Raw genomic sequence first — 12,601 nt, 5'->3', positions numbered from 1 at the left:
CGTAGAAGGCCACCAAATTTTTCAGGCACCGTTTGCCCTTAGTGAAGCCATTTTGGCTGTCACCAATCACCTCCTTATTTTCAAGGGGTCTTTATGGTATGTATTGTCAATAATTGTCTCATTAATCCTGTAATGCTGAAAGTAAGCGTGTTTGTTTATTTTGAAATATCTGCGATTCCAGTAGAGAAATTATAAAGTTTGTTTAAAAGGTGCTGTTATAGTCACTGGGTAGTCCCTGGACAATGTAAGTATGGTGGGTTCATGTATAATCTCTGTAAAAAATAGCCCACTCTTAAAAAAAAATTACTTATAAATTAGTAGTTTGCATCTTTTTGTCTGATGTTTGCTACAGTAAATTAATTTATAACCAAATATGATAGACTATATCGCTATATCAGTTAAGTGTCTCAGCGTTTACTGTAGTGTCTGTGTTCCAGATAATTCAGGAGAATGTCTAGTGGTGTAGTTTTGACTGTGCTGCAAGTACATTAAGCAGTAAAATAATGGATGGGAAGACAGAACCTCTGACATGTCTCCTCCTAATAAGCATGCCATGATTCACGTATTGCAGCACTGTAGCATAATAAAGCAAATTAAAGACAGAATAGAAGCTGTCTGTCTTAATTTCTTACAGATTTTCTACATTTGTAGCATCTACATTAGTTTTCCTTCATTTAATTATTCACTCCACCAGAGAGGATTATACCAGCTTTTCATTATACACTTTCCCTGAAGTTATGGAAGAAAACCTCTTCTAATCTACCTAGAAGTTCAAAGTTCAGTCTCGGAAACAGTTGTAAAACAGCCTTAGCATGAATGTGAGGGTTTATTCCGTCTTGGCTGTTACAAGCTTGAAATCAAAAAGAGTGCACTCGTAATTATTGTATAGTGTGATCCCATCCCCACGGATCCTTGGGCTGGCATCCCAGAAAATCGGTCACTGGAAGGCAGCTATGTGCAGGGCTGTTTGTAGGTGCTCTGGAACCACGTGTTATAGAGGGGCTCATCAGTAACCATGGTGCTCACCTAGACAGTAATGTAATGAGTGGTGGATAGCATTTGTCCTGCAAAGAATGAGAATCTGTAAAAAAAGGAGGTAGAAATAATGAATAAAATGATGGGCTTATAGAAATAAGATAGATTAATCTTTCTTGGTTTTCCCCCCCTTTTTTTTTTTTTAAGATAAACTCTGTCTGCCAAGGAAATACAGGAAAGTCTATAAATTTCTCCAGGAAATACAGGAGGTCTGCCCCTGCCAGAAAATAGGGTCTGAAATATTTAGGGATTGATAGCTGGATAACAAGAGACCATCAAGCAGGAACTTGGATCTGTTTGTATTTTTTTAACATCTTACAGGGTATTTCTGTGTATAGTAGCTTCTCTGTATGAATAGACATCTTGAAAGTAGTATTTCTTCTGAGTAGTTTCATTCTGTAAAGGAGATAATGAAAGATTCCAAAGTATTTTTCCTTGCTTTGGTCAGAGGATAGCAGCGATTGATTGTGCTCTTTTGGTCTCTTTCTCTTTGTTGAAAGGTGATAATTGTGCCTGGACTTCGCTATGTAGCCGGCATCAAGATGCAGGATTATCTCCTGCAACAGGTGAGCATCCGTTTCCTAAAGCAGGATCATATGGGTTTCCTTCTTTTGTGTTAAAAATAATGAGAAACAAGCTCTAGAAAATTTTGAGCAGAAAAATCAGTTACTATTAGTGTACATATATGATGTAGAGTGCTGATGGAACCAGCCTTGGAGCAAAAATAAATGCTGCGAATGAAGTCTTCTGGTTTAGGTTAGCATTTTTGCTTTCACTGTACTTCTTATTATCTTTCTTGTATGAAAGATAGCAGAAAAAATTCTGCTTAGAATTTTTGAGGCCTAGAAACGAGGGGAACTTTATCCTTAGGGGTGGTTTGGGAGGGGAGGCGCTGGGGGCAGGTGCAGGCCCACACTGTTCCAAGCTCCATATGACACAGTGAGTAGCTGGTGTTTCCCCTTAACATGAATGTCAGCTGAAGTCCCTGAAAATGGAGGTAACAAAAATGTCTGTGATTTATGAAATATTTCATTACCCACCCACTCATCCTAAATGTAGTCCTGCTTGGCCATGAGAAAGAGTCTTACTCTTGACCCCCAGTTAAATTACCCATTTTGCAATGTTTCCTTGATTGCATGGTTTTTGTTATTCTTAAGACAAAACAGACATTTTATGACAAAGTAAAAACTTTTGTGACAATATTTGTTTTGCCTTTTTTCTTTCTTTTTTTTTTTTTTTTTTCAACTATTACTTTAAAGATATTCTTCCCCCCCCTTTTTTAGTTCCTGTTTCTGGTTCTCATATGGCTGCCTCTGCTTGTCAGCATTTTTTGAGCAGTTTCCTACCAACTGGAAAACAGAGGGATACAAGGAGAATGGATCTACACCTAAAGCCAAAGGCTTTCCATCCAGTCTCAAAAGAGCGACCACACTCTTTAGTGGACCTTAAGGCCTATAAAGACACAAAAATTTTAGTGGCAAAATTTTTGGAACATTCAAACTGTAATCTTCCTCCAGAAGTACGTCATGTAGTGAACAGCATACGGTCAGTAATCAAATCTGATGAGAGACACATGGAAGAAGCCATCTTCAGTGCCAATATTATAGACCAGGTAGGCCATTTATGCTCTAGAGATTTGTTCAACTGTGACAGACACATAGCTCATTTAAATGTTTTTACAGTTTTAAGTACTTCAGACAAAAGTTCTTCTATAGTGACATGGCTTTACTAAGAAATAGCTAATATTTATTGGGCAGCAATGCATTTTATACTGAAGCACTCAAATGTATTTCAAATTCTTCAGCTGGACCCAATCATATCCCTGAAGATCTATAGGGAACTGATATGTACACGTCAGTAAACATCCTCTCTTACTTTCAAGCTCTTTCTGCACCTGTGACTGTTCCATACATGAATTTGTGTTTATATATGGCGATACACAGACCTGACTTGGTTCCATTGTTTTTTCAGGCAAATGTATGTGTACAGCAGAAGCTACTAGCTGAAAAAAATGGGGTAATAGACAAGTAGGGCCACAATCGTATCAAAACAGAACAGTGCAGTTACCCTGACTTCTGGCTAGAAGATTGATAATGACCCTTGCTCTTTTTAAGAAAAAGAATTGAGAAATTGTGCTTTTTCCAAATGAAGGAATAATGTATCCTCTCACCTTGTGTGAGAATAAAACAGACACAATGGTTGGAAGGAATCCTAGAAAATGAGGGCATTAGGAGTGGCAGCAACTTTTCTTACCTAATGCATGTTTAATAATAAATCTTTTTTGCATGAAGAAAGGTGATGAGTTGCTTCTTGTTAGTACTGTTACCGGAATGATAGCTGTGGAAATGAAGTTGGTTTTCTATGTCAGATGTGAAAAGCAGAATGCTCTTAGCGCTGACTAACCACATCCAGGCTGCCTGTAGGGCTTCCACAGCGCTGGGTGGACCATTAAGGATACACACTCGGGAGTTGGTTCCCCTCCTTCCCAGATATTGTCGTTTCTATGGTATTAGTCTGCTCAACCCTGAGTGAGTATTGAAAATAAGATGTAATAACACTTAACAGCATATGAGATAGTTTGGTGTGCAGCAGGAAACATTTAATAAAGCTCACTGCAAGATTGTTTTTTGCTACCTATTAAGTAGAACAAAGAAGTAGCACTGTATCGGTTACCTTTGTAGTCAGCCTAGGGAGAAAAGCAGTACTATCATGACATACTCAATACAGTGTCAGTGTGGAATTAAATTTTAACACTTTTAGTGCTTTACAAAATTTATAGGTCACTAAATCCTCAGGTTTAGAAAGCTGAAAACAATTTTCTTTAAACGAAAAAACCATAGTTTCTCTGAAAACCCAACAGTATAAGAAAAGTTGAGTGTTTACGTAGATCTTAAGACCAGAAACCAATGGCCAGTTCTTATTCTTTCTGTATTTCTTAGATCCAGGGAGATATCTGGTTTTTTCACATTAAAGAAATAATTTTATTAGGTGTTTTTTTTTCCAGACAAAAACAATTAATAATTAGTGAAAGTCCAAGGCATCCCAGCAATCTCCTCAAGGAGCCACAAAATTTTTGGTAAAACAGCTGTATAATTCAGATTTGTGAAGCAGCCTGGCAGTTCTATTAACACCCAAATGTTTGTTTACCGCGCTTGCAAGATTTTAGTTCTCTTCCAACCTCAGCAAAGCTAGTGAAGCATCTCTTTCTCCTAAAAGGAACAGATGAGTTCCAATTGCTCCAAACAATTATAAGGCAGAGCTGATGCCTTTTCCACAGGTTTCCTTTTCATTTGTATAGAGAGAAACAAACACTTCTTTGCGCCTCGGTTGATTCAACACTACAGTACAGGTATGATGCCTTTCCAGCCTGAGCGTGCCTTCCAGTAGCCACTACTCAGCCCTGACCGGTTGTAGGAACAGGAGCAGTGGGAGAGTCTCTGGACGGCTGCAGAGCCACACATCTCTGGGAGCATTCCATTATTAGATAACTTAAATAAAGTAATATTCAGGGACCGAACGTTTTAAATGAAAATATTTCTTACCCTGTTTTCCCTATTTCTCCTTCCCCATTCCTGCCCTTTTAAACAGGTGATTACGAGTTCCCAGCAGAATGTGAGTACCTCTAGAAAGCAACTTCAGGAAGATCTTCATCTTCAGAGCTGTGGAGCTCTGAGCTCTCCGCTTGCCTTCTTACACAGGTCCCATATCATTTGCAGTTTAGAGCGGGACAGGCCTCACAGTTTAATTGGAGTTTGCCGGGAGACCATCCTTTGATAATATTTGCAGGTATGTGATTCCAGCAAAGAGAATTCAGGAAGAAACCAGGACTGGGAGAAAAACTAGTGGATGACTTAAAAAAGGAAAAAGTGTCTTTCTTTGGAATTCCAACAGCAGGAGGAGAAGGCTTGTTTTTCTGAATGTAAATTTCAGCCCTGATTTTTGCTAAATTTTAACTGATTTATTAGTAAAGTCATTACAAATGTTTTCCCAACCAGAAATATGTTTACTTCACTGTACTACAGATATGCTGCGGATGCTGCCTAGCATTTCTAGAAAACCATTGCAAAACCACCAGAGACTGGCTGTACAACTTAGAAGTTGTATTTATTTAATGTACCTCAAAGTGTTTTAACTATGATCAGTGTTTTAATAAAAAGTATTTCTGGACTTTTGGTTTTTTTCAATAACTGATTTGGATAGAAATGTAAAGATGATTCCTATGCACACAGAGTGCTTCTAATCCATTTTTCCAGTGTCTTTCACAACAGGCTAATTAATCTGTCCTGTTACAACTGCTCCCCTACTCCCCTGCTCCCCCAATATGTTCCCCTTTTAAATGATAGTAAAGGCTGCAGTGTGGTTTATTTTTGCTTTGTTCTGAATGCTCTTGAGTTTATTAATGGAGTAACGTATGCTATTGAAAAACTGACATTTAAGTACTCTGCGAACTGTGACCAAAAGATGCATTAGGGAAAGTCTTTGAACTTTTGCAATTCCAAAAAGCAGATTTTGCAAACTTTTTATGAACACCAACTGATAGGAAGTAAGATGAATTTTTCTCTAGCAGAGCTGTGAACATTTTTTTCAAAAAAGAATTGTTACTCCAATTAGTAGTTTTGCAATTGTATTACTAAAACATGTCCTTGTGGATCTGCTGCGTTTATGATTTATTTAACATTGATCTTAAAAAAAAAAAATCAAAAAGTAAATATCATTTACACTGATTTGATTACCAGCATAAACACAGGTTTGCCGGCAACGTCTTCCAGCTTCATCCGAGCTCTCTCAGAGGAAACTGGGAAGGCCTTAAACAAAAGGTTCTCATAAAGAACCTACCACAGGCTGACGTTTCAGGGTTTTAATTTTTTTTTTTTTTTTTCCAGCAGTGCTTGTCATAGAGTCATAGAATCACAGAATGGTTTGGGTTGGAAGGGACCTTAAAGACCATCCAGTGCCACCCCCCACCATGGGCAGGGACCCCTCCCACCAGCCCAGGTTGCCCAAAGCCTCATCCAGCCTGGCCTTGAACCCCTCCAGGGATGGGGCATCCACAGCTGCTCTGGGCACCCTGGGCCACTGCCTCAGCCCCCGCACAGTGAAAAATTTCTTCCTAATGTCTGGTCTAAATCTCCCCTCTTTCAGCTTATACCCATTACCCCTCATCCTCTCACTACACCCCCTGATACAGAGTGCCTCCCCATCTCTCCTGTAGGTTTCATTTGTAGGTTTGAGGTTTAACCATGCACTTGGTTTCATTTGTGTCACTCTGAGCTGGGCAGACATTCTGTGGCAAGGTCACAAGGGAATGTAGCTGAAGATGGGTAGCTTAAATTTTACAGAATCATCCATTTCCATGTATTTTAATTATAGCATGCTTCTGTATTGGTGTGAAGCCACAGTGACATCCAGTGGTAAGGATGCTAACTGAAACGTCTACTCTCAAGATAATAATGATACACAAATTCCTAATTCAAGAGATGCATTCCTTTAAAAAAAAAATAATCTGTGACCTCTGCAACTGCACTTAGATGAAGAATTATCTTCTTCTTGTATTTTTATTATGTAAACTTACACAACAAACAAAATAAGCAAGCTTCCTTTATTATTTTAGATTTATTAGTGATAGTAGGTTAATTCTTTCCTAAGGTCAGTTGCATGCAATACACTACTCCTTGAAGTACAGTCTTCTAAAGCTCTTTAGTTACTGCATGGTAAGGCTTCTTAAGTCACAGTGTATTTTCCTCAAGGCCTTGGCCAAAAAAAAAATAATATCTGGACAAAAAGTTACACCAATTAACATTTATCTCATGAGGAATACAACTTTACTACTAGGTTTATTTATCTACACACATACTGCTGATGGTGCTAGGTTATTTGTCAAAACAATTTACATTCAGAACACATTGCCTTAGGAGTAAGATAGTTTCTAAAAGACAGAAACAGGTAAGCATGGCTTTCCCATTTTGAGCTAATATAAACAAAAAGGTAATATGCAAAAAATCAAAGGAAAAAAAAACCCCAGCCCAACACATACATTACACAACCTGTGCAATAAGTTATCCACGAAATAACTGTTAAATCATAAAAATCACAAACATTAAAAATAAATATCTAAATAAATATGATGATTTTAAACTTGTGGCAATTATTCTTTATTTCGTATATGAAACACTTGTTACATGTGTATGTTCACACCTTGCCAAACAGGTTACACTTGTCATAACAATATCAAGGACTACAATGGTTTTCTTTACATTAGATGTTGAAGTTTTAACTGCCCACATTCCTTTACACTGAAATATCATCTATTTGGCACCAGTTTTGAAATTCTGCAAAGCCATCAGTATTTGACCACTTTATGGGACTGGATTTTTTTTTTTAACTTGAGGCAGCCATAACTTTAATTGCTTTTCTTTGCCATTTCCTGCAGTCTCATTCATCAAATAGTCACATTCACCGTGTTATCAAACAAGACAGACACACACATACATCACTCCACATAAAGGTTACAAATAAATATGTTTTAAGTCGTATGAGAAAAGAGTTCAGAAGATGTTGAAAAATACTTAAATGTTTTACAAAGATTTTTTTTCAGTGATTATTGTCCTTGACCATCCTTCTTATCACTTTTTGGCAAAGAAATTAAAAGGAAGGAGAGACAAGGCAGAGACACCTGTCTGTTCCTTGTTTCGGAGTCCTTGGGTCAGCTTCAGAGCCTTTAATTCATACAAAATACAAAATTCTCTTCAGCTATGAGGGCTTCAGCTTTGATGGAATCATTTAGTTATTTTGCTGCAAGAAAGTTGCACGCTAGATGTACAGTGGTGTCTCTTGTCCAGTCAGAAGCCTGAACATGGCAGCTGGCATAGTCTTCATGTGAATCTGTCAATGGATTACACAGAAATTACCAGAATTGTTACTAGTTTAAAATAATCCATAAGGAGCAATCTGTCTCTCCCTGGGGTGTAAGTGCATTTATTCTCTTCGTCTCTAAAGATGTGAATATTAGCAGACGTTCTAGTTCAACCTTCTCTGGTTCTAACAAGCTGGTTTGCTGTCTTTGCCTTTTTTGCGTGCTTGGTTTTTTTAAATGACAATGACAGGATGTGACATCATATAGCTAAAAAGACACCTAAACACTTTGTATTTTATACTCTACTCCAATGACAGCCCTTACAAAAGAAGCAGCACAAACCTTTCTGAAAATTCATTCTGTTCTGGTGTTAGCTGAACCTAGCTTTTTCTTCTATCTGTCTTCCTTCCCTGGGGGACTGTCATTTGTACATATTTTCTTCTAACTGCAGTATGACTCTCTGAACACAAAACTTGGACTTTATTACCTGATATTTAAATGCCAGTCAAGAGTTTGGTGGAACAGGTTCTCTCATGGCTAGTGTATTGACGTTCTTTCTACAAGGAGTACTGTGATAAGTGCCAGAGGAATTTTACAGACTAACAGGAGTAAGGGCATCAGGTAATCAGGGTTGTATCAGAAATGTAGTAATGGCTGGAATCACCTGTCAGACAATGCAAGAGGAAGGAAGGTAAACTTTACTAACTGGTAATGCGGACCCTCACCAGCCATACGCTGCCTTGATATCTTCATGCTGAAAAAAAAGCCTCATACTGTCCTCACATGTTTAGTGAGATGTTATGCAGCAAAGAGGTACCATAAAGGCACGGAGTTACATTGACATCCACAGCTTTGATCCTGCCAGCATGCACATAATATGTATTATTTTTCAAGTATAATTTTCCACAGGATAACAAGTTATCTTTGATTTCTGGCAAAGGAACTAGCGGAAGATCCGGCCAGGGTTGTGTATCATACTACCCCTAAATTCAGTAGGGATTTTGATAAACTGGGTGATGTTCATTCATTGCTGATTTCTCTAAAAAGACTGGAGAGACATGTCTTAACTTATTCCCAAAGTAAGCTGGAAATGTTCAGTGGGAATAAAATGACTAAAACACGTATCAGTTTGAATCTCTCAGCTCTTCAAATAGTAATTTATTTCTATGGCAGATGCTGTAGTGATAAGCTGAGAAACACTTTCATAGCTAACATGCTTGTGTGATTTCTTCCCTTAATTGATTGGTTTAATTCAAACAGTAGGCTGAAAGTTCAGAATCATGCCAGGGGAACTCTTGAAAATAAGTGGAAAAATGCACTGAATGTGCATCTAATTGTTCAAAAAATGTTCTGTTAATTGTTTGTTATTAGTGCTCAACTCCAGTATTCTGTGGTGGTGGTTTTAATACTATGTTAAGACGCTCTTTTCAACTGAAAAATATATTCTTTCCTTGATAAAGTATTTCATTGTTTCTTACCTCTCCCACTGAATTAGACAAGGCTTGTACTATCTTCTCATGAGCAGTAGCAACAACACTTTGTCCATTGATCTCAATAATACGATGTCCTACTCTCACCCCTCCCCTCTCAGCTATTCCACCTCGCATCAAGCTGCAAATCTGCCAAAAGAAAGCAAAGTTTAATCAAGTTTAGAAATGTCATAATGTAGCAGTTACTGGGATTTAATACATAAAAATGAGTGGTGACACTGCAAGGATTCCAGAAGGTACTTGTGGAAAGTATTAAGCAATAATACTGTGAGTTTTTAAATGTTGTGTTTTGTTGCTGGGTTGGTTTGGGTTTTTTGGGGTTTTTTTTCAAAATTTCTGCAAATTATAATTTTTATTTTCATTCTTGTGGGCTGGGAACATATACATACCTAACACAGTGATACAGGTAGCAGCCATGCAAAAGAGTAGAGTTAGAGGGGGGAAGAGTTTTATGTACTGTTGGGGAAGGAGAAAAAAGTGATTTTTAAGTAGTTTTGACTGTGCCACCTGACCATTTCTGCAAACTACTACATTATTCTTTCTGAATTACGGGAAATAAAAAAGTGCTAAAGTAAAAGTTAATCTACAACAGCAATTTTTTCACTTCCATGGGAAAAAAAAAATAAGGCTTATCCATAACCCTGCACAAATGCTAGTTTATGCTGAAGGAAAGGAGGATGCCATACAGACATTCTATACTGAAAGCTGTCAATCTGTCAGAAGGGAGGGTCACAATGATGTAAGGCAGATACAAGGAAAAATCTGTCTCAAATATAGAAGGAAGAAATTTTTCACTGTGCGGGTGGTGAGGCAGTGGCCCAGGTTGCCCAGAGAAGCTGTGGATGCCCCATCCCTGGAGGGGTTCAAGGCCAGGCTGGATGAGGCTTTGGGCAACCTGGGCTAGTGGGAGGGGTCCCTGCCCATGGCAGGGGGGTGGAACTCGATGATCTTTAAAAGTCTCTTCCACCCAAACCATTGTGTGAGTCTATGAAATGTGCAAATTCTGTTTCTTTCTACAGGCTGTTCTCAGCATAGTGAAGCATGACAACTTGTTTCTTGTGCCTCTGCAGGTTGGAAAAGGGCACTCTGCTCTCCAGAGCCACTGCTTGTCACCGTGTTTTACAGTGCTGCTAGCAATAGGGAGCTTAGGAGGAAGAAGGCAAGTCAGGCTGCTCTTTCAACTGTCAGCTGCAGGTACAACTGAAAAACTAGGCACAAGTTTTGACTTTTATGGCCCCTGCAATGGGGGAATAATTCTAAAGGAACAGTTAGATTCACCAGGCACAGTCCCAGCAGTACTGCTACTTTTAAAACTGTGGTGTACAGGCAGAAAGAGAAATCTTAGTCCGGTATGGGGAATGTAAAAGAATGTTTCCACCTCAGCAACACTGGAACAGGCTGCCCAGGGCAGTGGTGGAGTCACCATCCCTGGAGGGGGTCAAGAAACGTGTCGATGTGGTGCTTCGGGACATGGGTTAGTGGGTTGGGTGGTGTTGGGTTGACGGTTGGGCTTGATGATCCTTGAGGTCTTTTCCAACCTTAATGATTCTGTGATTCTCTGAACAGTGTCTGTGGTACAACAGGGCCCTCCCTGACAGACCAGACAGCTGTGTATTGGATAGAAGCTGTTGGTAAATTATTTCAGAAGCCTACTGTCATGCAGCACACAAGGCAGATAATGTATAGCTGGAATCTCTGGAACTGAGCAGAGTTTAACAGTGCTGAGATTTATCTTTTATTTACTGAGAAAAACCTGTCCTTGGAGGAAAAGAAATGAGTGCTAGAGCATCCAACGATGGCTGTTTCTGCAGTTACTGTCAATGGGAATCAGTATTCCAAGAACTGTTATTTGCTGAGATTTGATAATTTGCTCAGAGCTAAATACAATTATAATAAGATGTGGCTTGTGTCCCATTGAGTTTGTAATCTAATTCAGAAACATAGTATGTGGGGACATGGCCAAGCTGGAATATATTGAAGGTGAAACATTGTAGTTGACCAGAATCTGTTTTGTGTGACACTAGCAGTTTCCTTTCAAGTCCTCTTCACAAATAACAATGCTATAAAAAAATGAAATCCCTTCTTACTCAAAGTCCAGGCTGTCTGATACAGGGAGCGAAGACAGAGAGTTATTCTTTGTTTATAAAAGGCCTTTCACAGCTTTCTGAAAAAAGACTTTCTCCTGCAGTGACACTTATCTCCCACCATCAGTGGCTGAGTTTTACCTACGGTGGTTCATAAACTATTTCTGATGGACTTCTATGGATAGAGGCACCATCAGGACCCTTCACAGAATTGTGTCTTGAATTTCAGTCACCTAGAATATATTGTTTTACAGGTAGTCTACCTTCTAATCATATAGCTGACAAGATCAGCTGTACTACATAGATCTCTTTTACGGAAAGCTTCTCCATCAACTCACTGTTAGAATAACGGTTTGCTCCTTACTATTGAGGATTGTATGCAGTAATCTGAAAGGACAAAAAGCAGAATGTGCCAAAAGAAACCCTGTAAATATATTTTTTTTCACAGTATAAAGAAAATACAGAGACAGTACAGCCAGCTAAAATAAAAGCTTTCAGAGCCAATGGAAATGTGACCTCTCACCCCACTGGCATAAAGGAAAAGATAATACCTTGCATATCTATCCAGAGCACCTTTCATTGTGGGGCTCTCAAAGCACTTTTAATACCATCAGTGAATTTCTTCTCCCTAACAGCCTCAGAGATAAGAAGCAGTCTCTTATCTTCATTCAAGAAGGTGATCCCTCGTCAGGGAAGGGAGTCGGCTTCCTTTTTGTTAACTGTTGTGTTAACTCTACCTTTAATGAAGCAGAAAGCGAAACAGACACAGAACCGGGAGTGGCTCTGCCTAGCATCACAGATCCTGTTAAGCTAGAGACAAAGTGCAGATGTAAAGAAATATAGTGTACTTAAAGCACATTTACGTGGCTCCTGTATGTCCAAGTGGCTGACTCAAAGCAGCCTTAAAACTTTTGTCTCCAGCCAGTGGAGCTATGGCAGATTAAGTTGGCAAGTTTAAGCTGAACAGTACCACTAAGTAACTATGATGTAAACTGAAGAAAAAAAGAAGGAAAAAAAAAAAAAAAAAAGAAAGGTGGAAGCCATACTGGTTCAATCCACTCAGCTGTTACAGATTCTGCAATGTCAAGCATCACATGTAGCTTCACAATCAGTTTTATCGCAAAGCATTAAGGATAGAA

At 38.8% G+C, this 12,601-nt stretch overlaps 2 protein-coding genes across 2 annotated transcripts in view; one reads left to right on the top strand and one right to left on the bottom strand.

The window, feature by feature from the left end:
* Positions 1–2,316: 2,316 nt before the first annotated feature.
* LOC104462083 (protein FAM189A2-like) lies at positions 2,317–5,112 on the top strand. Its single transcript, XM_010073883.1, has 2 exons — positions 2,317–2,647; positions 4,624–5,112. Exons 1-2 carry the CDS (start codon positions 2,339–2,341, stop codon positions 4,807–4,809), a joined length of 495 nt encoding a protein of 164 aa, XP_010072185.1. The 5' UTR covers positions 2,317–2,338; the 3' UTR covers positions 4,810–5,112.
* Positions 5,113–7,384: 2,272 nt separating this feature from the next.
* APBA2 (amyloid beta (A4) precursor protein-binding, family A, member 2) overlaps positions 7,385–12,601 on the bottom strand; it is a gene marked incomplete at its 5' end in the record, with an annotated part of 34,162 nt that continues 28,945 nt past the window's right edge. Inside the window, 2 exons of the mRNA XM_010073882.1 lie at positions 7,385–7,917; positions 9,367–9,507. Of these exons, the coding sequence (XP_010072184.1) occupies positions 7,846–7,917; positions 9,367–9,507 (213 nt within the window). The remainder of the gene's footprint in view (positions 7,918–9,366; positions 9,508–12,601) is intronic.

This window comes from Pterocles gutturalis, unplaced genomic scaffold (assembly GCF_000699245.1).
Source record: "Pterocles gutturalis isolate BGI_N339 unplaced genomic scaffold, ASM69924v1 scaffold46342, whole genome shotgun sequence".
NCBI lineage: Eukaryota > Metazoa > Chordata > Aves > Pterocliformes > Pteroclidae > Pterocles > Pterocles gutturalis.
This window is presented reverse-complemented; position numbering and strand designations above follow the sequence as displayed.

Excerpts from the sequence above, each read along its gene's own strand:
- LOC104462083 (XM_010073883.1), top strand. The coding sequence starts at position 2,339 with ATGGCTGCCTCTGCTTGTCAGCATTTTTTGAGCAGTTTCCTACCAACT. Across the intron at positions 2,648-4,623 it reads GTGCCAATATTATAGACCAG|GTGATTACGAGTTCCCAGCA; the intron begins GTAGGCCATTTA and ends CCTTTTAAACAG.